The sequence below is a fragment of the Malaclemys terrapin genome, chromosome 4 (genome assembly GCF_027887155.1).
Source record: "Malaclemys terrapin pileata isolate rMalTer1 chromosome 4, rMalTer1.hap1, whole genome shotgun sequence".
NCBI classification, from domain to species: domain Eukaryota; kingdom Metazoa; phylum Chordata; order Testudines; family Emydidae; genus Malaclemys; species Malaclemys terrapin.
The window spans coordinates 84086907-84114089 of NC_071508.1; the positions used below are offsets into that span (position 1 = coordinate 84086907).

Sequence of the window (27183 nt, forward strand, 5' to 3'; positions counted from 1 at the left end):
GCAGCAGCACTCATCATTCCTTTCTTCCTTTCCTTACAAGTTAACTCTTCTTTGTTTTAAATTAGATTCATTCTCAGTAAAATTTGCAAGATCTGCAGAATGTTAAAACCTTTTGGTATGTCTAAAAGCTCCGTGAGATATTTACACATTTAAACTGAGTTACTATGCCAGAAAGGATTTAAAATGAGCACTGGTACTAAGCCGTTATAACTAAGTCAACTGGATATTCAAGAAAAAAAAATCAGTTAAATATCAAAGATATTCTAATCACATCTAATTACAAAGAACAAATTAAAGCCCTGTTCGAGACTATTTTTTTGTCTTGTCCCAACCCGCAATATCCATTTCCACCCGCTCCCACATTGTTTCTTTTTTTATTCCGCTCCCATCTGCAAAAACCTTGCATCCTGCAAATCCTGCAAGAGAGGCATTCACCCATGTTACTAAAAAAAAAAAGTGCGCACAAAAAGTCGGTTTATGTATTAAAAATGGAATTCAGACACCATTTTTACCACTAAAAGAATAAAACAAATCTTGCTTAAACCATGTTTTAAAAAAAAAATTACTCTAATTCAGGGGTCTCAAACACGTGGGGTCTCAAACGAGCCCCTCGCAGGCCCCCTCCCCCAGTGTTTACCAGAGCGGCGGCCAGATGTGCACCGGGAGCAGGGCATGCTCTCTGCCTGCCCTGCCCTGTGCAGCTCCGGGAAGAGGCTGGAACGTGGGGAAAGAGGGGGCGGAGGGGCTGTGTGTGGCTGTTGCTTTAGGCAGCGCCCCCAGCAGCTCCCATTGGCTGGGAATGGGGAATCGTGGCCAGTGGGAGCTGCTGGGGGCGGTGCCTCAAGCAACAGAAACACACAGCTCCTCTGCCCCCCCTTCCCCACGTTCCAGCCTCATGTGGGGGCAGGGCAAGCAGGGAGCCTGCCCTGCCCCCGGTATGCGCTGGGACAGATACTGCCCCCTGAACTCCCCCTGCAGCTGAACCCTGCACCCCGACCCCCTGCAGCTGAACCCTGCACCCCGACCCCCTGCCGCACCCCACACTCCTCTTGCACCCCGACCCCCTGCCCTGAGCCCCCTGCCGCACCCTGACCCCTTGCTGTACCTATCATCCCTCCTGCACCCCACTCCCCAACTCCCTGCCCTGAGCCCCCACCACACCCCTCCTGACCCCCCTGGGGGCAGGGAGGGGGCAGAGTTGGGGTGGGGATTTCAGGGAAGGAGTTGGAATGGGGGCAGGGAAGGGGTGGGAAGAGGCGGGGCAAGGGCAGGGCCTCATGGAAGGGGTGGAGTGAGGGCGGGGCTGAGGGCGGTGGCGGGGGGAGGTGTCAGTAATGCGGCCCTTGGGCCAATGTACTAGTACTCATGTGGCCCTCATCGTCATTTGAGTTTGAGACCCCTGCTCTAACTCCTGTTGTAATAGACCTCAAATCTCTTTCTATCCCTCACTTAGGACGGAAGTATTAAGTATTAAAACTTTATTTAAAAAAAAATTTGCTTTACATTGGTGAAATTCTGTTTATGAAAAACTATCTTTTTTTATATTATACAGAATGTTAAAATAAATTGCACCATAATTTTGCCTTAAAAGGTGCAGATTTTCTTAATGATAAAAAGTAAGTTGTTTAAAAAAAATGGAATTTTTTAACCCTTTTAAGCACCATTTTTAGAACTTTTAAACATACTATTCAAGTTATTTATATCAGAAGTATTATTGCTTTATAAAAAATTTAATAGAAAAACTGCTCACAGAACTAGGTTTTTGATAGAAATAATTTTTAAAAAGCGGCTTAAAGTAAATGGATAGTAAGGTCAACTTAGACAGCAGATGTTCCTAGACTTGCGTTTTGTTTTCCTGCAAATTACTGCAGTCTGTTTTTATTTTTTGCTCATCTGATCCCGCCTGCAACAAAGTACATTTTGCCCATTCCCGGTAGTAGGACCTGCAGGATCCCAGTCCCGCTGCAGGGCTCTAAAATAAATCACTGATACAAAGATAATTAAAAAATCAAACTGAAAGCTGCCAACTTAAACTTGGATATAAAGCGGGTAGGTTGAAGGACTGTTTTTGTATTGAAAGTTCGAACAGAGAAATAGGGACTGCCATACTGTATCTGAGCCATGCTTCAACTGGTTATGCACCCATCTTATAGTAGCTCCATCTAGGTTACATTTTCCTAGTTTATGAGAAGGTCATGCGAGTATCAAAAGCTTTACTAAATTCAAGATATACCATGTCTACCACTTCCCCACTATCCACAAGGCTTGTTACCTTGTCAAAGAAAGCTATCAGGTTGCTTTGACACGATTTGTTCTTGACAAATCCATGCTGACAGTTACTTAAAATCATAGAAGATTAGGGTTGGAAGAGACCTCAGGAAGTCATCTAGTCAAACCCCCTGCCCCATGTTGGAACCCACTCCCTCCCAGACCCTGCACCCCCACCCACACCCCAACCCCATGCCCCAGGTCAGAACCCCCCTCCCGCACCCAAACTCCCTCCTGGAGCCTGCACCTCAAACCACTTTCCAGGCCCCCTCCTGCACCCTAAACCCCTCATTTCTGGCCCCATCCCAAAGCATAGGGGGAGTCTCCACACTCCCACTGCAGGGCTGGAGCCGTGAGTGCCAGCTCGCCCTACTGCAGTGGGAAGCCTTGAACCTCATGCCCCCCCCCCCCCCCCCCCCCCCGTGGGGCTGTGTGGCTCACAACTGATTTTTTTTTTCCCCCCTGTGGGTCAGTGGTCCCTGATTTAAAAAAGAAAAGGTTCCCCACCCCTGCTCTAGACCATCTCTCATCTTCTCTCTCAGGATGCTGGTCAAATTCTTTACCCCAACCTCAGGGGTTCTTTGCTTCAAAGCCTGGCTGATCTATGGTTCCTGAGGTTAGAAATAGCCTGTTCCAGGGAAGTGAGAAGAGTATTGTTACTTAGAAAGCAAACAAGCTATAACACCTGACAAAAGTGGACAAGATTCAGTTACTGGTGTGACCTAAGACCTGCATCCTCTTTGCTGTCAGATATAATAGATTACATCCTAAAACTGAAGAAGACAGGTTTCTTTGAATTCCGTTAAGGTACGTTTGGCAGCTATTTACCTTCCATTTCCTTGTGGAGGGCTTTTCAGTGTTCGCACATCCGATGACAGTGAGGTTTCTATGCAGTTTGGGGAATCTTTCCACGAGTCAAACGTCCTGCCCCTGTTTGGGACCTCAAGTAGGTGCTTAGATGCCTTATGAGACCTCCCTTTGAGCCAGTGGTGACCCGTTCTCTTGACTTTTTTGTGAAGACAGCCTTCCTGCTAGCCATTACTTTTGCTCAAAAAGTTGGGGAGAGACAGGCTCTGGTGGCAAATCCCCCCCCCCCCCACCCCACCTTCACAGTATTCTTCAAGGACTAGGTCACATTGCAGTTACATCCCAAATTCTTACCAAAGGTGTTATCTGAATTCCATGCTAACCAGTCTATTCGTCTTCCAGTGTTGTTTCCTAAACCACAACTGAATAAGGAGGATGTGGTATTACATAAACTTGATGTCTGGAGGGCATTAGCCTTTTACTTAGACAGAACTAAACCATTTAGAAAATCTTCTGAGTTGTCTGTGTCTGCTGCAGACTGATCTTTCTAAGGGATTTCCAAGCAGAATCTCTAGATGGATATCTGACTGTATTACCTTTTGTTATCAGACTAATGATCTCCAATCTCCTTTTAAAGTACTAACCCATTCAGCAAGAACTTTCTATTTCCTTTTCTTAGGAATGTTCCCATTGCTGAGATGTGAAGAGCCACAACTTGGACCTCCATACACACCTTTTCTGAACGTTATGCAGTAATGCACACTCAGCTTCTGATGCTGTTTGGCTCTGCTGTGCTATCTTCAGTCTTGGACTCGACTCTAAAGCCACGTACCCTCTTCATAGAGGGTACTGCTCAGTAGTCACCTAAAGTGGAATACCCATAGAGACACTATTCAAAGAAGGAGAGTTTACTGCTCCTGTGCAGTAACTGTAGTTCTTTGAGATGTATGTCCTTATGGGTGCTCTACTACCTGCCCTCCTTCCCCTCTGATTTGTAGTTCTCTGCTATGGATCACTGCAGTAGATAAGGAGCTGAGGGCAGTTCACCCATGCATCTCTATATAGCCACAGTGTAGAGCACAAGGCAGAGTAGAGCGCATGCGAGGGTTGAATGAGCACTGCTCCCTAAAATATCCAATCGAAGGTGCATGGGGCACTTGCACACCTGAAACGGAGCATCCATGGGAGAACACATGATGAACTACGCTTACCACAGCGGGTGCATAACCTCTGTGTCTGCTTCCTCTTAAGTACTGTATAAGTATTGGGCTTTTTCAACACCTCTACAGGTGATGGACTTTACCACTTCAGCATTGGAAAAGCCTCCAACAATAAAGGAGTGTTTGTGTTGGGTGTGCTGCTATACTTGGGTGCATTTTGAACCATATACTCAGAGGAATTTTATACTGCTTGTTGGATGCCACGTTTAAAAACTTTTTCCATGGAGGCACAAGGCATTCACCAATCACCTGGTATTTTTTCCATCCAACCTTAGATCCTATCTGGCTCATTTTGCCAGAAGAACATCCAAAAAGCATTGGATGACTTCCGTTCCTGCTTCAGATTACTAGCAGCTTGGATAGCTTCAGCTAAGGTTATTGCACTGTATCGAACCATGCTAGGCTTGCTTTGTCCATGCTGTGGTGTTTTTCTAATCTTGACTGTAATTTGCTACTGGAATAGCTTTCACTTTCTACCTCTGAGGGGAGTAGGCTTTGTATCTTTGTAGTACCTTGGACAGGAGAAGAGATTTCTTGTTCTTGTGTGTAAGATTGAGGAGATTGTATTTTATTAGCTGATTATTGGCAGTCACAAAATGACTGTATTGGTGCTTTAAGATTCATTTTACTCAAGTAGGAAGAAAGACCTGTTGAGTGAAGAACTGTGTCCTTACCAATCAAGTCTTCCAGAAACAGATAATCTTCTTCGAGTGCTTGCTTATATCCATTCCATATTAGGGGTGTGTGCGTGTGTGTGTGTGCCACATGCACTGGTGCTGGAAGCTTTTCCCTCAGCAGTATCCATAGTGGACCAGCTCTGGCGCCCTCTGAGTGGCACCCGCATGGCGCAGTATAAGGGGCGCCATGGACTTGCTCTTCCCCCCCCCCCCCCATTCCTTCTTGCCGCCAGTGACGGTGCTGGAATGTCGGCTGCTTCAGCTAACATTTTCGTTCTCTGTTCTTGCAAACGTTGAAACCCTGTAATATAGTTGTATATAGTTAGTAGTTTATTATCCTTAGTAGTAGTTCTCAAACTCTTTGATAGTCTCAAAGGGGGCTCAGCCGGGGATGGGGCATACCCCAGTCCCCAGGTTTTAAGCCCAGCGATGGCTGCAAACGGCCTATGCCCATCAGCGATACACATACCAGCTGCCTAAGGTGCTTAGGCGAAGGGCACATAAGTGACAAGTGCTGTATATGCAAGTCCTTTAAACCTAGGACAAAGAAGGAGCACGATATCCGTCTGAAAGCGCTCCTAATGGGGTCGTGACGCTCCTGGTGCTGCCAACACCGGCTCCAGCGGTCCCCAGTCTTGGGGAATACCCACATTGGGACCTATGTGTGTGTCCCCATCACAGCGGCACCATTCCCCATCAAGAGGGACGTCCCGCCATCGCTTGCCCACCCGAAGCCATCAGGTCTCAGGATTAGAGAAGCAGGCTCAGCGGAGCCCTCTTTGGTATCCACACAAGGGCCATCAATCAAGAGATTCAAGGTGTACTTCGCTGGTAGATTGGTGCAGAGCTTCTGAGGCATGAACCACCAGGCAAGAACTCCCAGACCGGCCCTGACCATCTCCAAGGGCCCAGGACCAGTCGAGGATCAGAGATCACAGATCGCCGGACTGTCATCACCCATCTCCAAGCAGTAGTTCACTTTACTTAGGAAGATCCTCCTGGCAACTGGCTCGTATTTACTCCCGGTCCCATTCAGCGTCCCAGTACCATTCGAGTAGTGTGAGTTGTGGATCACCAGGTGTCCGACGCAGATCTGCCGAATGCCGTTGGTCCCCAAGATCCTGATCAAGACGCCCGTCTCGCTCGGACAGGTCGGCTTTGGGATGCAGTGACTGGCATCGGTTGGACAAGAGCCACCTCTCCGCCCGATCTTGGTCGCCAGGTACTGACTGCTCGTTTATACCTCCAGCACAGAGCAAGGTTCCCTGACTGTGGGACGAGCCCTGGTACCTGCAGTGTTCCTACATCATCATCATCACCGAAACCTGTCCCATTGCCCCAAGTGCAGTGGATGGCACCATGGTACCCGTGGAACCCTTGGGGGTTCACCCAATCTCCCCAGGCTGGCCAGTTGGTGTTGGGAGCTTCAGAGAGGCCAGGGGCCTCAGTATCCCGTCCCCTTCTGGTGCTCGTGGCTTTGGGGGGTAAGACCCCCACAGGTCCAGGAAGACCCAGGGGAGCAAGCTGCTGTTCCACGAACGGAAGTGGAGGTTGCCACAGCACTGGCATCGTCCTCATCGTTGCCAGACCAGGCTATCACAGGGCCCCCTCACCCAGTTCCTCAGGATGATGCCAAAGCACACCAGGAATTTTTGAAGAGGGTTGCCTCCAACCTGGGGCTTCAGGCAGAGGAACTGGAAGAGCCCTCAGATTTTGTTTGACATCCTCGGCTCCTGCCAGGATAGGCCTACCCCTTCATGAAGGCGTTTCCAAAATCACTAATGCCCTGTGGCAGACCCCCTCTTCCCTGGTCTCTATCTCTAAGAGGGCAGAACGCAAGTACTTTGTGCCAGCCAAGGGGCACGAGTACTTGTACTCACAGTCTGCCCCCAATTCCCTTGTGGTAGAGGCGGTTAACCACAAAGAGAGGCGGGGACAATCCAGCCACCCCAAAAATAAAGACTCGAGGAGGCTGGATTTATTCGTCTTCCAGCCTTCAGCTGAGAGTGGCCAACCACCAAACCCTCCTTGGCCAATATGACTAATATGTGGCAAGCTGTGGCCAAGGTCAAAGGGTTGCTCCCTGAGGCTTCCAAGAAGAAGTTCCGAGCAATCCTCGATGAGGGCACAACTGCAGCCAGGGCGGCCCTCCAGGCGGCAACAGACGAGCCTCCTGGCTACTCCTTTCTGGGTTGTCCTCTAAGGCTCAGCAGTCAATGCAGGACTTGCCTTTCGGCTTAGCCCTATTTGCAGAGCAAACAGACAGCAAGTTGCATGGCCTCAAGGACTCCCGCACTACCCTGAAAACCCTGGGTCTTTACATCCCAGCCCCAGCATGTAAGCGGTTCAAACCTCAGAGGCCTCAGGGCTAGGGAGCCAGCCTCGGCAGGACCACTCCAGAAACGAGCCAAGGGCTACAAGCACCATCCGAGCCACCCGCTTCCACCCTCTGCCTAGTCAGGCTCGACCCCTTCCACACAAGGGGCCAAACAGTCATTTTGAGGGCGCGCCCAAGGGCGACCTACTGGACTATTCCCCGAATCCATCTGTCACAGTGTTCTCCAACCGCCTTTGCCTTTTCCTCCCTACTTGGACCACTATAAGCTCGGACTGATGGGTCCTCCATACAGTGGAGCAGGGTTATACCGTCCAGTTCCTTTATACCCCTCCTTTCCACCTGCCTTCCCCATCCCTCTTCAGGGACCCCTCTCGTGAGAGTCTCCTTATGCAGGAGGTAAAGGGGTTGGTACAGCTGGGTGCAGTGGAAAAAGTTCCTCTCGAGTACAGGAACAAGGGGTTCTATTCTAGGCACATTTTAATCCCAAAGGCCAAGGGCAGTCTATGGCCTATCCTGGACCTGCAAGACCTCAACAAGTACCTAAAGAAGCTAAAGTTCTGCCTCGTTTCATTAGCTTCTATTATCCCCTCCCTGGATCCTTCCACACATTGACTAACCTCATTGCGGAAGTCTCCGCGTTCCCTCTGACTATAGCCAGGGTCTGTCTGCGCCTGATTGGTCACATGGCAGTGTGCACTTATGTAGTCCACCATGGCAGGCTCCAGATGCAGCCCCTGCAATAATGGCTGTGGGCGGTCTATTCCCAGTCCCGAGACCCCCTGGAAAAGATTGTTACCATTCTCCAGGCAATACTTACCTCACTGCAATGGTGGACCGACCAACTGCAGGACAGTCCTGGAGGGGGTTCCGTTCAACAACGCCCCCCATACTCCATCAAGTTGGTGTCGGACACCTCGGTTGGGGTGTGCATCTCGGCGATTTCCAGACGCAAGGGATGTGGTCCCTGGAGGAGGTGATGTTGCACATAAACGTCAGAGAGTTGCGAGCAGCCCGGCTGGCGTGCGGAGTTTTCCTGCCCCACTTGTTAGGCCAGGTGGTACGAGTCCTGACGGACGATACGCCCTCAGTGTTCTACATCAGGGGTCGGCAACCTTTCAGAAGTCGTGTGCCGAGACTTCATTTGTTCACTCTAATTTCAGGTTTCACGTGCCAGTAATACATTTTAACATTTTTAGAAGGTTTATTTCTCTAAGTCTATAATATATAACTAAACTGTTGTATGTAAAGTAAATAAGGTTTTAAAAATATTTAAGAAGCTTCATTTAAAATTAGATTAAAATGCAGAGCCCCCCCCGACCAGTGGCCAGGACTCGGGCAGTGTGAGTGCCACTGAAAATAAGCTTGCGTGCTGCCTTCGGCACGCGTGCCATAGGTTGCCTACCCCTGTTCTACATCAACAGGCAAGGGGGAAGTGTGCTCGTCGTCTCTCTGTCAAGAGGCACTCCCATCTATGGGACTTCTGCATCAGCCACGAAATTCACCTGGAAGCTTGTCACCTTCCCAGCATCAAGAATATGTTGGCGGACCAGCTTAGCAGGGACAACGAGTGGTCGCTCCATCCAGAGATAACCTGCATGATCTTCCAAAGGTGGGGAATTCCCCAAGTGGAACTGTTCGCTACCAGACAGAACAGGAAATGCCTCTGGTTTTGTTCTTGGCAAGGTCTGAGCAAGGGCTCCCTCTCCGATGCCTTCCTCCTGTCATGGTCAGGGAGCCTGATGTATGTGTTCCCTCTGATTCCACTCATCAGCAGGGTCCTGGCAAAGATCAAGAGAGGCAAGGCACAGGTTGTCATGATTGCTCCGGTGTGGCCTCTCCAGCATTGGTTTGGCACGCTCATGAACCTGTCAGCGGCCCCATCCTGGCCCTTGCCCAACTGAGGAGACCTGCCATCGCAGGACCACAGTCAGCTCTTACACCCCCACCTTGAATCTCCCCACCTCTTGGCATGGATGCTGTGTGGCTGAACCCCGAGGAACAGACCCGTTTGGAAGGAGTCTAACAAGACCTCCTGAGGAGTAGGAAGCCCTCAACTAGACTGACTTACCTGGCCAAGTGGACGAGGCTTTCCCGCTGGGCATCTGAATGGGGCATCTCTCCCTCGCGTTCTTCCATACAGGCTGTCCTGGACTACCTGCTCCATCTGAGAAACCAGAGCCTGGTGCATGCTTACATTGGAGTGCATCTCGTGGCCATCTCTGCTTTTCACCTGTTGATCCCAGGACAGACGGTGGTTTCCCATGACATGATGGTCAGATTCTTGAGAGGGTTCAAGAGACTCTTCCTGCAGGTACGGGCTCCTGTCCCACAGTGGGATCTTAACTTGGCCCTCTCTAGGCTCACTGGCTCACCCTTTGAGACGCTGGGTTCCTGCTCCTTTTCTCACTTGTCATGGAAGGTTCCTGGTGGCGGTGACGTCGGCAAGACGGGTCTCTGAAATCAAAGCCTTGACCTCAGAACCACCGTACACCATCGTCTACAAAGACATGGTTCAGCTACAGCCCCACCCGGCCTTCCTGCCGAAGGGGCTTTCCACCTTCCATATGAACCAGGATATCTTCCTCCCAGAGTTCTGTCCCAGACCACACAAGACCAGTGAAGAGAGGCATCTTCACGCCCTGGACATCTGAAAGGCCTTGGCTTTTTACTTAGAATGTACCAAGCCTTTCCATAAATCAGCTCAGCTCTTCATCACTACAGTAGATCGGATGAAGGGTCTTCAGGTATCCTCGCAGAGGATTTCCAATTGGATTACCTCATGCATAAGGATCTGTTACCCCTGGGAGGGGTTCCAATGCCGATTGTCAGAGCCCACTCAACAAGAGCACAGACGTCAGCGGCCATCCTGGCGCACATCCCTATCCAGGATGTTTGTAGAGCCACAACGTGGTCCTCTGTCCACACGTTTATGGCACATTATGCCATCACTCAGCAGGCCAGGGACAACGCTGGGTTCGGAAGAGCTATGTTGCAATCTATACATACGTGAACTCCTACCCACCTCCAGGGGTACTGCTTTGGAATCCCCTAATATGGAATGGACATGAGCAAGCACTCGAAGAAGAAAAGACAGTTACCTTTTTCGTAACTGGTGTTCTTCAAGGTGTGTTGCTCAAGTCCATTCCACAACCCATCCTCCTTCCCCACTTTCGGAGTTTCTGGCAAGAAGGTATTGAGGGAGTGGGGAGCCTGCAGCGCCCCTTATACTGTGCCATCTGGGCGCCACTCCAGAGGGCGCCAGAACTGGTCTCCTTCAGATACTGTTGAGGAAAAAGCTTCTGGCACCAGTGCATGTGGCGAGCGCACACACCTAATGTAGAATGGACATGAGCAACACATCTCGAAGAACACCAGTTACGGAAAACTTAACTGTCTTTTCTCCACAGCGTGTCATCTCCTTTTTGAAGTGCTGCCTCCCTTAGATTGGTTGCTCTCTCAACTATTTGTGTTTATGAAGTTTCTTGTCAGGCTTGTGTATTTTTCTCAATAAAGCAATGCAACAGGACCAAACACTGGAAGACTGTTCTAGTGGCTGTAAAAGCAAGTGAACATGTTACTCTCTGATAAAATTGTCCGTTTTCTGAGTTCAATACAGCTCTGACATGTGCCAAATTCAATTTGGGTGTGTGTTTCTGAAATCAATCCCTGTGATAGGGTATTGGTGGAACATCCTCTAAACTAGAAAACTCATCCAGTAGTCTCCAGTACAATTCATCTCTCCTGGATGCTGCTTCTAGAATCTCAGAATTCTCTCCAACACTAGTGGCTCTTGGCAGTTTTCATTCTTTTGTTTTTCTTGACAAATAACACTTTTCAAAGTTGTAGAGAGTGGTGTAAGCTTTAAGAGGCTTGTATCCTCCATATCTTCTTATACTGTTTCTTTCCTGTAGAAGTAAAATTCACAAAGTATATTGTTAGCATTGCCACCACTTTTCATTTTGTACAAATAAATAGACTTGTGCTAAATTAGATCTGTATATTCATATCAACATTGCCAGTTTTGCTTAGTGAGCACTTCTGATTGAAAACCAGTATGAAGCAGTGTATTGTCATCTCTAACACTTATTCCGACCTGTGCATTAGTGCCACTGAACTAAAAAGCTAGTTTCTAAACTATTTTAAAGGCTAGTTCTGCATATGTAGGCAATTACAAATTAAACCCTCTACCGGACAGACTAGATGCTACATTGTATGTGCAAAAGCTTACAAGTGGAGAAGCATTACGTTAGGGATTCATGTCTACTCACTATGCATTTAAAAACAATTGGCATGCAATCTACATTGTATGTGCAAAACCTTCAGTGTGACTGATCTGGTCAGCAAATTTCAATTGAAAATATAGAAAACTTATCACTTTTGAGGTGCTTTTACAATTAAGAATATGTGATGTGAAAACATTTCATGTTAATATATTGCAAAATGTTATTTGCCATTTTTGTCACATGCTAAACAGCGTCATCATTTCTGAAAAAAATACCAATGCAAAACCAATAAAAATCTCTTAATACAAAGGAACACCACATTAAAGTGTGTGTTACTACAATTTTTACTGTTAAAATGAATAGTCATGTTGCCGTGTTTCTGGAACTTGTGCAAAAACTGACATTCTCTCATTTTGGATGCTGTTGTTTCACCTTGTCTACAAGCTTACAGCACTACTTGACAACTCCATATCATACCTCATATAAATGTACATAAAATAAGCTTTCAAGTGATGTGGGTGCGAAGAATGGGTACATTAAACCCCAAAAGTGTGGCCCTTTTTGGAGAATTGCTGCATGCCTATTGAGAGCACCAGTGGATCGGACCATTCAGACTGTAGGATCTGAATTATTTCACCTGCTTGTGGGGAGTGGTAAGTGAGGTGGGAGTAGATGAGTGTAGTCCTCTTTAACGTTAGAAATTTTGGCTAGTTTGCACTAGATGTTTGAGATCAAGATTGAAAGTCCTGTGTGATATCTTTTAAAATGTAGAATTTCAAAGTAATTTTCCCTTCTTAATCACATTGTTGTCAGTGTTTTTGTTCTTGCTGCCTTTTGCAGTTTTTACTACTTTGATACAGTTCTTGTGCTACTTCCTCTTTTGGCATCGCAGTTCTTTGAAAATGATGCCTTTAGACAAGGGGGAAATTATTTACTTCTGCTTCTCTGAAGATCTTGCAGGATGCCCACCTGTCCTATTAATTTTGAAGAAAACCTTTGTTGATTTTTGTCTTTTATCTTTAGTATTCCTTTCTGAGGCATTGACTTCTTTGTAGGTCGTTAGTTCTATTCTTTGTAAAGCCTTCCTGATGAATCAAGCACTGAATGGAAAGTACCAAGAGTAGTGGTTAAGTCTGTGCTAGTTAATGCTCACCCTCTTTCTTACTATTTTTGCCTTGGCTCAAAATCCCCACATCTTTTAAATTCAGACAAACAAGTTTGGTTACAATTTGCAGGAAATAATGCTGCCCACATCTTGTTTACAGTGTCACCTGAAAGTGAGTATAGACATTCGCATGGCACTGTTGTAGCTGGCATTGCAAGATATTTACGTGCCAGATGTGCTAAAGATTCATATGTCATATGAAGATTCAGATGCTTCAACCACCACTCCAGAATATATGCATCCATGCTGATGACGGTTTCTGCTCGATAACGATCCAAAGCAGAGCGGACCAACGCATGTTCATTTTCATCATCTGAGTCAGATGCCACCAGCAGAAGGTTGATTTTCTTTTTTGGTGGTTCAGGTTCTATAATTTCCACATCGGAGGGTTGCTCTTTGAAGACATCTGAAATCATTCTCCACACCTCATCCCTCTCAGATTTTGGAAGGCACTTCAGATTCTTAAACCTTGGGTCAAGTGCTGTATCTATCCTTAGAAATCTCACATTTGTACCTTCATTGCGTTTTGTCAAATCTGCTGTGAAAGTGTTCTTAAAATGAACATGTGCTGGGTCATCGCCCGAGACTGCTATAACAGGAAATATATGTCAGAATGCGGGTAAAACAGAACGGAAGACATAAAATTCTCCCCAAAGGAGTTCAGTCACAAATTTATTTAACACATTTTTTTAACGAGCTTCATCAGCGTGGAAGCATGTCCTCTGGAATGGTGGCTGAAGCATGAAGGCGCATATGAATGTTTAGCATATCTGGCACGTGAATACCTTGCAATGCCGGCTACAAAAATGCCATGCGAATGCCTGTTCTCACTTTCAGGTGACATTGTAAATAAGAAGCAGTCAGCAGTATCTCCTGTAAATGTAAACAAACTTATTTGTCTGAGCAATTGGCTGAACAAGAAGTAGGACTGAGTGGACTTGTAGGCTCTAAAGTTTTACATTGTTTTGTTTTTGAGTGCAGTTATGTAACAAAAAAAATTAATTTGTAAGTTACGCTTTCACAATAAAGAGATTGCAACACAGTACTTGCATGAGGTGAAATGAAAAATACTATTTTTATCATTTTACAGTGCAAATATTTGTAATAAAAATAATATAAAATGAGCACCGTACACTTTGTATTCTGTGTTGTAATAGAAATCAATATATTTGAAAATGTAGAAAAACATCCAAAAACATTTAATAAATTTCAATTGGTATTCTGTTGTTTAACAGTGCGATTAATCATGATTAATTTTTTTAATCGCAGTTAACTCAAGCGATTAACTCAAAAAAAATTAACTGCGGTTAATCGACAGCCCTAGTATTTATTGAAAGAGAGTTGCCCAATATTTAAGGGAAATGAATCTTCCTTGCTATTCAGATGCCAAAACTGTTTACTACTTGAATGGTTTTAGTAACTACTCTGACAACGAAAGCTAGGCAGGAGAGCTAAAGAGATGAATTTTTTCCAGGAGTATTTGTATGTTGCTTTTCATTAAAATGAAACGCAGCACTTCAGATTTGGAAGTGCAAGCTGGCAGAAACTTGTGTAGGCGTTACTGCCACTCCTCCATTATAGTACCACTTACATTTAGTTTTCAGCATTATTTAGAACTTCAGTAGCCTCCTCCAAATTCATAACATTCCTTAAAAACAAAACACAGGCTGGGGTTTTAGTCTGAACACATGCTATATTTAAAAAAAAAAAAACACTCTGAGATTCAATTACTGATATTTAACTATTTAAGAACAAAGGAATTGACTAGCTTAAACCAGAGGGTTTTTAAAATTTAAAAAAAGGGAAAAAAGCTTAATTGGCATTGCCTAGGGTTACCATATTTTGTGCCTCCAAATGGAGGACACTCCACGGCGCCCCGGCCCCGCCCCCTCCCCAAAGTCTCCGCCCCCTCCCCTGCTTCCCGCGAACATTTAATTCGCAGGAAGCCTGAAGCAGGTAAGGGGGAGTGTGGGGGGAGGAGGCGCGGCCCAGGCTGGCCCCCCGGCGGCTCCAGCCTGGGTCGGCTCGGGCCCTGGGGTGCCGGCCCCGGCCCCCGGCCGACCACCCCCGGCCCGCCCAGCACTGCCGGCCCCCGGCGGCCCAGCGCACCCCCCGGTGGCCCGGCCCCACGACCCCGGACCGGCTACCGGCCCCGCGGCCCAGCGCACCCCCCGGCGGCCCAGACCGGCTGGCGGCCCCGCGGCCCAGCGCATCCCCCGCTACCCCGGCCCGGCTCCCCGCCCGGCCCCGCGACCCTGGCCTGGCCCTGGCCGAGCCCTCCCTCCCGATTTTCCCGGACATGCCCGGCTTTTGGGGATTTCTCCCCGGACGGGGATTTGAGCCCCCAAAAGCCGGACATGTCCGGGAAAATCCGGACGTATGGTAACCCTAGCATTGCCATATCACTTTTCTACTGTGTTTTCCGTCCTCAAATGTGTTAGTAATGTTGTATCCGGCCCATTGGCCTAGCAATAAAAGAAGTTGAAGGAAAACTGCAGTGTGATATCAAAGATGTTTTTAATTACTACATTTAATGACAGAAAAGAATCACTAATATTGTAAGTATGATACGTTGTTAATTCTTTAGGAATTCAAAATTTGAATCAATTAATTCAAATAAGAGGCTTGACAATCTGGTATAGAATGGGACTTGATGAGGGAGTCCACTATTTGAATGTGTGGGCCATAAAGGACTTTGAGTTACCATCTAGTCTTAAAATTTATTTTTAACTACAAATAGAATTTATTTTCAATTTTTTTAAGTCTTCTGACTTTCCAGTGTCCTACTTTCCATTAGCAGCTGGGCCTTCTACTAGGGAAGTATCAAGAAAATGTTACTGAATGTTCAGTTATGGAGATACTGAAATTGTTAGAGTAACTCCACACTTAAAATCGTCCCGGTTAACATTGTTTCGTTATGTTGCTGATCAATTAGAGAACATGTTCATTTAAAGTTGCGCTATACTCTCTTATAAGGTTGTTTCGCAGTCACCTGCTTTGTTTACTGCTTGCAGAAAGAGCAGCCCGTTGGAGCTAGCTGGTGGGGGCTTGGAACCAGGGTGTGTGTGTCTCTCTCTCTGTCTGCCATGCTGTCTCCCCTCCCTCCATTTGTGCTTCCTTGTAGAGTGTGAGGCTACATTAATGTGTTAACCCTTGAGGGCTCAGCTGAGTGCTAGTTCATCATTAGCAGTATAGTGTGTGTGTGTGTGTGTGTGTGTGTGAGAGAGAGAGACAGACAGACAGACAGACCGACAACTTTCCCTGGAACCTAACCTCCCCTTACATTAATTCTTATGAGGAAATTGGATTCACTTAATATTGTTTTGCTTAAAGTTGCATTTTTCAGGAACATAACTACAACGTTAAGCGAGGAGTTACTGTACTCATAAAACAGTTTAATGTTTATTACTCAACATATATTTTTAATGTTTATCTGTATAAAGTATAATTGCTGCAAATTTCCTTAAAACATTCTTAAAGAAAGTGAGAAATTTGAGTTCTTCACTGGGGTGGCTGTTTATCAAATTGTCCTTTTCAGAAGATCAGAACTCAAAAAATACTTTTCCTGACGTAATCAGAATGCAGAAGAGCAGATGCTGGCAGTTGTAAGAAATAGGTTAGGCTGCCTTTTCTCATTGCTAAAGAATTGCAATTTGTTGAGTTCACCAGGACATCTGCAAGAGGCTTCCCAAATGGTACAATGGTACCTATGGGACTGTGTTGTTCATCTCCTGTTAAAACCATGCTGAGGGAACAGGCCCAGGAAAATCTAGTTACACCTTATGGGTTTCTGTAAATGCGGCCCTCAATTGAAGGTGACAATTTGTGGTTTCTGAATCTTATCAGTACAACAAAGTTTCAGCCCTGTGGTTGTGGTTGTCCTCTTGTTTGGCAACGTGGCTCATTCTGGAGTTTCAGTGCTATTGGTGTGTCTGCTTTTAACTGCACAGATGCTCTGCCTCTCTCTGGATGGAGTGGATGGAAACACAGGGAAACTTCTCCAGTGTGCCATCGTATCCTTTGCTCATACGTTTTGTGGAATTCATTGGCTTCCACATGCCCATAAATCAATAAAAGGAACCTCAGGTACAGCTGTAGTCTTGATCTAAGAAAGTGCCACAAATGACAGGGAATTGTGCTGGCACAGTGTCCTCAGACCTTCAGTGTGTGCAGAGGAAGCTCATGTTATATCCACCTTTTTCTCAAACACTGTTATTGTTTCATGCAGATATTTGATTGCTGTGCTTCAGAAATGTGGTGTATTGGCTCTGAGAAATAGCTATCATTGTCTGTAATATGGAGTTCTGAGATGGTCATTTTCCCTACATAAATTAACTCCTTTTGTTCCATCAGACATCTCTTTATTTAAAAAAAAAAAGACATTTTACTCTGCATAAACATGAAAAGTTGAATATAATGTATTTTTATTGTTTCAGCAGCAGGAATTTATCAAGATTAATTTTAGCATGCAAATTAGCAGAAGTAGATACCATTTGTCAAGTTGGATTGAGAAGTTTACTAATTAACTAAATGTTCAGAAAAGTAAATATCTTATTGATATGACATTTAATTCAACCACACACAAACTACATTAATAGAACACTAAGATTGCAAAGTCAAGCACTCAAAGGTTAAGAAATGTCAGAATTAAATTAAATTAATGGAAATACCCTATCTCCTAGAACTGGAAGGTCATCGAGTCCAGCCCCCTGCCTTCACTAGCAGGACCAAGTACTGATTTTGCCCTAGATCCCTAGGTGGCCCCCTCAAGGATTGAGCTCTCAACCCTGGGTTTAGCAGGCCAATGCTCAAACCACTGAGCTATCCCTTCCCCCAAATGAAGGTTGTCTTAATTTGGTAGCCATGTGCTCAGACTTTGTGATCAAGGCTAGGTCTACACTACCCGCCTGAATCGGCGGGTAGAAATCGACCTCTCGGGGATCGATTTATCGTGTCCCGTTGGGACGTGACAATCGATCCCCGAATCGACGCTCTTACTCCACCAGCGGAGGTGGGAGTAAGCGCCGTCGACAGGAAGCCGCAGAAGTCGATTTTGCCGCCGTCCTCACAGCGGGGTAAGTCGGCTGCGATACGTCGAATTCAACTACGCTATTCACGTAGCTGAATTTGCGTATCTTAAATCGACTCCCCCCTGTAGTGTAGATGTACCCCAAGTAATTAAAGCCTAGATAGCACAGGAACTCTTAATTCTGGCATTTCCTAACTCTTGGGTGCTTGACTTTGCAACCTCAGTGTTCTTTTAATGTAGATTTTTGTGTAATTTTCTTGGTTTTAAAAAAGCAAACTGGAAAACCAGAAATTCCATCTAAGGCCTTGGCTACACTGGCGCTGTACAGCGCTGCAACTTGCTGTGCTCAGGGGTGTGAAAACGCCCCCATCCCCCGAGCGCAGCGCTGTAAAGCGCCAATGTAATCAGAGCCTGCAGCGCTGCATGCTCGCTCACAGAGGTGGAGTACATACAGCGCTGTGAGAGCGCTCTCGCAGCGCTGGCGGTGCGACTACACTTGCGCTTCACAGCGCTGCTATGGCAGCGCTGTGAATTCCAGAGTGTAGCCAAGGCCTATGTAGCATAATATTGAGACACCTGCATAGCTCATCATCAGGGTTTGAACCTTTAGATCTACTGCATGTATCTGCCACTTGAATTAATGAAGTTACTGATAGCAGTAGAAGGTTGTCATCTTCTGTGGACCCGAAATAGAGGGGAATCATGTTTTGCAAGTGAGTTTTATGTTCATTTCCTGACTGCAGAAGGAGGGGGAGACTCTAGAATCTTGAGTTCCATTCCAGGCTTTGTAGGGGAGTGCTCTCTAGTGTGCACAGGCTTTTCTGCCCTTCCTCCCACCCCACCCCCCAGGTTGATCCTTCCCTTCTGCTGTCCCCTCCAAACTGTCCTGTTTCTTCCTCACCTCTTCTCTGATTGCACATTCCAGTCCTATTCTCACCTAGCCAGTCCCAGTCTCCGATTCTCAGTCTTCTCATACCAGTCTCTTTACGCAGCCACTCTGCATTCCCTCCCATCTCCAGCTTATTTCCCACTTTCCTTTCCCAATCTTCCCACTCTGGATGTTTATCCCATTCTCCCCCCATGTTCTAGATGTCTAGGGTAGGGAAACTGGGAAAGGAGTGAGAGCAGAAGCTGGGGTTGGGATGGTACACTGAGAATTAGTTGGGCAAGGAAACTGGGAAGCGGGAAGAGCAAGACTGGAACTGTCTCCTTGTCCAGCCATTACGAGTTTCACTCCCCCTCCTCCATGTTCCAGTCAGTGTCCTCCCGCTTAGCCCTCTTGACCACTCTGCAGTTGTCAGGCAGCTCCCTCTTCCATGTTTCCTTAGCACCAGGAAGGGGTGGGTGGGAGGGCCATTGAGAGCACAGTCAGTCCTACTGTTTTCAATTTTGGTGCTTCACCTGGCCCTGGACCACAGTGACCAGGAGCTGCAGTTGCAGGGAATGTCCAAGTGATAGTAAGCCCCTGTTGCCCTGGGTTGGAACAGGCTCATTCCATCTGTGGAGATGGCATATGCACAGTTTTGGTCACTTGTAGGAGCAGTGAGGGAATGGAGCATGTTCAGAGCACGTGGATCTTTGGAGATTTTAGTTGCTAAACTCTAAAGTTTCTGCTACTTAAGATTTATCAAAGGTTGTAACTTGGCCAAATGTGGACAGATTTTCACTGGAACAGCAAAAGGCACATCTATGGCACTAAAGCCCACTCTTTGCCAAATTTCAAGTATTCCTAAGAATATTTTTTAACTGGGCAAAATGCATTTCACTAATCTCATTCTCAGAAACAGACAGATGTTTTGGCTGAATCGTTTCACTCAGAACCAAAACAAAACAAAACAAAAAACCCATACCTCAGCCTGGAATGGAAAATTTCAGCCCAGATATTTTGGCAAAGATGATGAAAACAGCAACTGAAAACAGGGCTGTATAATGGGATGTTATTGGGCAACCTGAGGTGGTGGTACTAGCTCCACCTATGATAAACACTGGCCATTAAACACATGATATTTTGTATAGCAGTTATATATTAGGTTAAAGTTGCAACTCTCTGTACATGTAGAAATGGTACAAAAGGGAATGTTGCACCAGGCCTGGGCTTGGAACTGGCGTAGGACTACTGCTGAGCTGCCTGGTCAGTTTTTAAGATGCTTCAGTAAAATGACAGGAGCAGTAGCAGGATGTACATAGCTTCTTTTCCAACCTGGCTCCTCACTATACGTGTCTAGGTTTTTGGGGTCTTGCTGTCTTTCCTTCCTCCTCCCAGCTCAGGGCTGGTTGGAGATATGCAGGAAGTGCACTGTAGAGTTTTGCATGTCTAGTTGCGTGGTAGCCAGCTGACTCTCTAGGTCCCTCTCTCCAGGGCTCCAGAAAGAAAAGCCCTCCCATCAGCCTCTCAGGAAGCCCAGATGAGCTCACACCAGCTGGAGGAGGTGGGGGAGAGAATCTTGGGCTCCGTCCTCCTCTCCCTAGCCTAAAGGTGGGGGGAGATAAAATTCCATGTGGAGAATGAGAGGGACTTTGTAAAAGAGACCAGATGCTCGTGAGGAAAGAAGAAACGGTGAGAGTGGTTCTGTGCACTGTTTTCGACAGAGACATGTGGAAGCTATACCTCTGAATGCCTACTGTTGTCATTACCTCCCAGCTGTCCCTGTTTCACATAGCCACTTTTCAGTGTGCTGCCCCTACCTCAGCCACATTTCCTGGGAAGTTCCCCTTTAGAACTTTGTTACACTGTTAGATCACCGAGAGGCTGGACTGTGGAGCTCAATAGAACCAGGACTTGCACCATAGTGACTGCTCATGAAGTGTAAATGAGGGAAAATGGAAGATTGTTGACTGCTTCTGTGCACTTCAGAGGAAGAATTGTCTCCATCTCACTTCTCATTAGTAGTACTCAGCCAGTCATAATCAACATCATTTTACTTTGCAACCAACCAATATATATGATGTAATGTATTAATATATATATATATAACTGATCCAGCAGTACAATGAAATTCGAATTGTCAGTCCTTATCTTCTAGGTGTTTAGGCCAGGATGTTTAAAAAAAGACCTAAAGCTCCAACAGTAGGACCATTGCTGACAACTCCATTCCTCAGGGATTGGAACTTTATACCATGAGGTAAAGCATGTCTGCACAGGAGACAGTTTTCTTGGGAACTAGTCTGGGACTCTGGAACAAACTAATATTTAAAACTCAGGACTATCACAGCTAGAAGTATCCGTCAACCTGAAACTGTTTGCAAATTTATGTCAAGTTTGCCAAATAGTTTCAACCAACCAAACAAACCAAAAAAAAAAAAAAAAAAATCAAAATGTTTTGGAAATGTCTAAACCAAACATTTCACTTTGACACCACTCAAAACTTGGATTTCAGGCATTTTAACAAAAGCAAAGGAGAACTAGATTCACAAAATGGCTGGAAGAGGTGTCCTACTTATACCTTTTAGCCCAGTGGTTAGGGCACTCACCTGGAGTGTGGGAGACCCAGATTCAATTCCCCTCTTCGTGGAGAAGGAATTTGAGCATGGGTCTCCCATGTTGCAGGAGAGTGCCCTGTCTCCTGGGCTGTGATGGGATATTCTGCAATGGAATTTTCTCCATTTTGCCTGGTGAAGCAATTACTTTGTATAAATAAGTAATCATTGGAGCAGATTTTGATCTTGGGTCTCCTACATTCTTGGTGAGTTCACTGTTCATCACTGGATCAAGGAAAGAGTAAAAATGACTCTGCAGCCTGGTGGTTAGGGCACTCAACAAGTATATAGAGACCCAAGTTCAAGTCTCTGCATTAATGACTATTTATTTATACAAAGTGGAATGACTTCAACGGGCAAAATGGAGAAAGCCCCATTACAGAATATCCCATGACAGCCCAGGAGCTAGGGCACTCTCCTTCAATGTGGGAGACCAAAGTTCGGATCCCTTTTCTACATCAGCCAGAAGGGGGAATTGAATCTGGGTTTCCCACATCCCCTCTGAGTGCCCTAGTCTCCCAGTTAAAAGTTATAAGAAGAGCATCACATACCATTTTCCTCTTCCAGCTGTTTTGTGAATCCAGTTCTCCTTTGCTTTTGTTAAAATGCCCACAATCAAAATGAAAAATTGAGTTAGGTCAAAATGAAACTTTGTTTCAACCCGACCCAAATAATTCTGACTTTCTGATTCACCAAAAAGTTTTGCTTTTGGTTCAGAAACTTTTTCTGGAATTGCCAGAGAACCAAAATATTCATTTATTCACCCAGCTCTAATCACTTTTGTTCTAACTGATATGCACACTTTGACTTGCCTTCTCCAATAGACATGACATAAAGGAAAAACAAAATGAAATATAAGAGACAACAAAAGGCATACCAAATCGCTACACTGAACAGATAATTCTCCCTGTAGGGAGATGAGAGAGAGAGAGAACAATCTGCACGTGACAGATGTTAATGTTATCACTTAATACACTATTGGGAGGCATTCAGCTGTCAAGGTGATGTGTGGTATAAGAACCTGTATATGATTGATATAAAATTTTACATGAAGTGTGAAAATGGGTCCTGACAACTGGTGGTTACATCCTTCAGGACACTTTTCATGAAAACAGGATTATCAGTAATAGTCAAACACCAGTCCTAGTGAATTTCATTCTGTCCACGTAATTCCCCTTTCCATTTCAGATGGATACAGTATCCTTTAGTATGTGTTCAAAACTGTTGTGTAGTTTATGCTGTTCCTTTTCAAACAGCAGCTGTCTTCTACCTGCCTTTAATGTTAGGTGAAGTAATGCTTGTATGGAAACGCTCCAGTCCTGGGAACACATACACATGTGAATATCTTTACACATGTGCATAGCCTCATTAAACTCTGTGACTACATTCATATGTAAGTATTTGTAGGATTGGTGGAATAGCTTGAGAAATGTCTTGCAGTCCTTCAGAATGAAAGGAAAAATGTAAGAACTGTGAACGGCAAGTTTCAGAAAACTGCCAATTTGCAATCTTGTACATTAAGTGCAAAATCTCTACCGCTTCATCTGGAAATATTATGAACTTTAATTTTTTAACAAAACAGTCTTCTAATTTTTATAAACAATGGTGCGTGAAGACTACTAAACCGTTAATTGTGTGGCTGCTACTTTAAATAATGCTTGAGTTGGGAAAAAGTGTGCTATATAAACGTAGAGAAAAATGTCAGGGTCAGGAAGTTATAAAACTTACTGTTTTTCTTGTTTAGTAACTCAATTCTTTTTTCTTTTCTTTTTTTCCAAATTTTTTACTAGATTTCTTTGCTGGCTATTTCCTCAACCTTGGTCTTCTGATGCAATATCCTTTGAAATTATAATGGGTTTTAAATGGGAGCATGAAGAAAACTGGCCTTGTAACAGAATTTGTGTGTGAGACGTGGTACAGATTACTATAAATAACCATGACAACTTCTCATATGAATGGACATGTTACAGAAGATTCTGACAATGAAACAAAAAATGTGGAGCTTGCATCTCCTGAGGAACCTCAGAAGCACAGAGAGATGGCTGTTGATTGCCCTGGGGATTTGGGCTCCAGGATGTTGCCAGTACGACGAAGTGCTCAACTTGAGCGGATTCGCCAGCAACAGGAGGACATGAGGCGCAGGCGAGAAGAAGAAGGAAAGAAACAAGAATTAGACCTTACTGCTTCAATGAGGCTTAAGAAACTAGCGCAGATTCCTCCCAAAACTGGAATAGATAATCCTATGTTTGACACAGAAGAAGGAGTCATTCTGGAGAGTCCTCATTACGCTGTAAAAATACTAGGTAGGTAAAAAGTACAAACTCAAGGAAAAATACTTGTTTATATGCAAATATTGTTTTAGGCCAGAAAACATCAGTTGGTTAGGCTTATGAGAGAGTTGAAACAATGAGACACAACTTTCAACTTCTGTTGATGGAAAAAAACACTTAAATTCCAGCCTGCAGTTTCCGGTAAAAGTTGAAGATAGTACAGATCCAACAAAATTCTGTTAGTGATGGAAATTGATCAATAGTATAAATTACACATTTTAATTTTACTTTTTTTTTTGTCCTCCTCATTTAGGACCTGCTGGAAAATATTTTGAGTTTGTCCATGTCTGACTGCCTTCAAATGTATACAGTAGCTCCTCACTTAATATAGTAGTTATGTTCCTGAAAAATGCGACTTTAAGCGAAACGATGTTAAGCGAATCCAATTTCCCCATAAGAATTAATGTAAATGAGGGGGTTAGGTTTTTTCACTAGATGAGACTACACACACACTATAAGTTTTAAACAAACAATTTAATACTGGTACACGATGATTGTGAAACTTGGTTGAGGTGGAGGAGTCAGAGGGTGGGATATTTCCCTTACTGCTAAATGAAGAACTAGCAATTGACTGATCCCTCAAGGGTTAACTCTCACACTCTACAAGGCAGAAGGAATGGAGGGAGGGGAGACAGCATCACAGACAGAGAGACACAGTGTGTGTGAGAGAGAGAGAGAGATGTGCATTTCCCCTTTAAGTGCTGAACCTACTCTTTAGTACATTGCCTTGTTAATTAGATAAGCTTGCTGTGACCCCAGCTGCTGCCAGCAAGCTCCTTCTGTCCTCAGCCCTGTCGTGTGTCCCCCCTGCTCTATGGAAGATGAGGTAAGTGGGGTGCAGGAGCAGAGGGGAGAGGGACACCCTGACATTAGCCCCCCTCTTCCTCCCCTCCCCCCGCACAGCAAGCAGGAGTTTTGGGGAGCAGCTCCAAGGCAGAGGGCAGGAGCAGCATATGGCAGTGGGGGGAAGGATAGCTGAACTGCCAGCAATTGATAGCCTGCTGGGCAGCTGCTCCACAGGGACCTTGGGGGAGCGGGGAGCTGATGGGGGGGCTGCCAGTCCACCCTGGTTCCAAGCCCCCACCAGCTAGCTGCAATGGGCTGCTCTTCCTGCAAGCAGTGGACAAAGCAGGCGGCTGCCAAACGACATTAGAATGGAGCATTGCACAACTTTAAACAAGCATGTTCCCTAACTGATCAGCAACGAAACAATGTTAACCGGGACAACTTTAAGTGAGGAGTTACTGTATTTAAGTTACAGCTCCTAATGGGGTTGTAGTGAACAATTGATTGCTGGAGTATACATTCATGACCATTAATAAGACACACATTCCTAACCAATTTTTAATGTCTGGGTAGTGTTCCAGTTACAGGGTCTCCTCCTCTTTCTCAGAGTGGAATCTTGTGATCCTTTCACTCTTCTGTTGGGAACCAGGTATACTACCCCATGATCGCTTGTCTCCCTGCAGGCCTGAATGGGTTTTAGACATCTGTGTTTGTTCACTTCAGGAATCTGTGACCCATGGTATTGACCCAACAGCCTTCTTAAAAGTTTATTTAGCAGTTGGATCAAAGCATTAGAGAACAAATATTTTAAAGCAACGAACAGTTTATGTGCATATTTAGTCTTATCAGATGTTATGCTTTATTACAAGAAAAATTGTTACCCTCTTAAATTACAGTAACAGAAGTGACCCAACTCTCATTCTCCTTGAAGGCCAAGAAGTCACAGCTAACAGCATGCCCTGCTGTTCTTGATCTTCCCTTTTTCTTTCTGTGTTTAAGGAAGATCTCACTTTCGATGTAGGTGTCTGAGCTCAAATACCGTATTGCTCAATAGTGTCTGTTTTCAGGGTCCAATGTGTTTCCTCGTGCCTCAGACAGGTTTTTTTCCAGTCAACCAGGGCACCTACAGTGCCTATCCAGGAGAATATATCTTTGATAGCTGCCCCATTGTTTGGCCAGTTGGACTCATTCAGACTCAGTAATCGCTGGATTTATAACTGTCTCCCCTGTGGGTGACAGTGTTGAAAACTATGTGAGAATATGGGGTTCCTTCAGCCCCCTTTGTTAGTCTAGCATACAGTCTTAGAAGTCAAACACACAAATTCCATTTTAGACTCATCAAAGTATGTTATTAATTCAGGCAGGGTCATATTTCATGACAGTAAATCATTTTATTTTAACATTTCAAGCATAATCCTGTTGTAAATTAAGAATACAGATTACCATAACCCTATAGTTTGAGAGTCACACTGTTACAACTGGACAGTAAGTCACATGTAAATAGTATGCTGAATTAATGACTTTGCGGCTAATGCTCACTTTGAGTTATTTGAGTTATAAATAATTTCTTATAGATCATTCAAAATCTTTCATTTTCAAAAGGAGAGCCATGGTGAGCATAAAATAAGATGAATGTGGAAAGGGAAGTAGTATCTGCACATTGACAATGCAAAATTAGTAGTCATTTGATTCTTTACCACAACAGCTCCTTAACTCTTAATTGTATTCAGAGAAAACACTACACCCCCAAAAAGTTGATTTTGAGTAAAGTGACCATATCTTGGTTGTTAGAAGCCCTCCCCCCTGTCTCCCAATCAAGTAAGCAAAAATTGGTGTCCATTTGTTTTTCTCTCTCCTACTCCACCCCTGAGCTTCCTGCGTTCTTACTGAACCCTTTCTAGCCCACAACATGTGGTCACTTATGTGCAGCCAGATACCTCTGGTTCAAATTCTGATGTGCTGAGCTTTTGTAGGCTTTGCATAAGTAAATTTTTTAGCTCTTGCCTGTGTAACTTTCTAATGAAAGTTGTCTTTTTAAATTAGTATATGAAAAAAAATTACTTTTTTTAGATTGCTGAAATATTTTTTAGCTTTTAAACTAGAACAGTGCAAACATAGTTAACCAGTGATAACTTAAAAATAAATTTAATTCCAGAACTTAACTGTTAAACTTTTATATAACTATTTCCTGCCTTCCTTCTGTTGGGCAGAAAGTTTTTGTTTGCATTAAAGGGTCTGTCCCCTACTGCTATTAGTTGTATGTGTTTTCCCAGCCAGAAAGAGTCATTAGGAGTTTGTGGCAATCTAGTTCAGGTAAAGATTAACCTTGTGTTTAAAGAAAAAATGCTTCTGGGACCATCGTAATCGTAATAGACTCTTGTCCGTTTAAATTGGGTGCAGAGATTCTCTTACATTTCTTTGTACCACCCTTTCCCTCTTTGCTCATATTTATGAGCAGAGAAAAGAAAATAATCCTGAACATCTACAACTGAGCTATTTCCTCACCAACCCAGGTCGTCATTCTGGCAAAGCCCAAAGAGATGTTGCCACCTTGCACATCAAGTGCTACCTGGATCGATCTCTGACTAGGTCCTCAAAGTAGTCTGGCTGGCTATTCAGGATATATGTCCATCACTGGCAATTTTATAATTTCTTATGAACTATAAAGTGAGGGATCCATACCAGCCTAACTCATTCACATCTTCCAAACCCTGTATTGCAGCCATCATTCTTCTAGTAAAGAGATTCCTTTCAGAACAAGTTTATTCTTAATTAGCTGCAAAGGTTGCTATTGAACAGTGTAAGGAGACAGAAGATCAATTGTTCATTCTGCATCATCTCTACTGCTAGGTAACTTCTTTGT

The 27183-nt window shown here is 44.8% G+C and overlaps 1 protein-coding gene across 2 annotated transcripts in view; it reads left to right on the forward strand.

Moving 5' to 3' along the window:
* Positions 1–27183, forward strand: part of PALS1 (protein associated with LIN7 1, MAGUK p55 family member) — a 134065-nt gene that overhangs the window by 45338 nt on the left and 61544 nt on the right. For both annotated transcript variants that reach the window (XM_054026938.1, XM_054026939.1), the window contains exon 2: positions 22995–23507. In XM_054026938.1, coding sequence (XP_053882913.1) covers positions 23141–23507 — 367 coding nt within the window. In that variant the 5' untranslated portion in view covers positions 22995–23140. The remainder of the gene's footprint in view (positions 1–22994; positions 23508–27183) is intronic.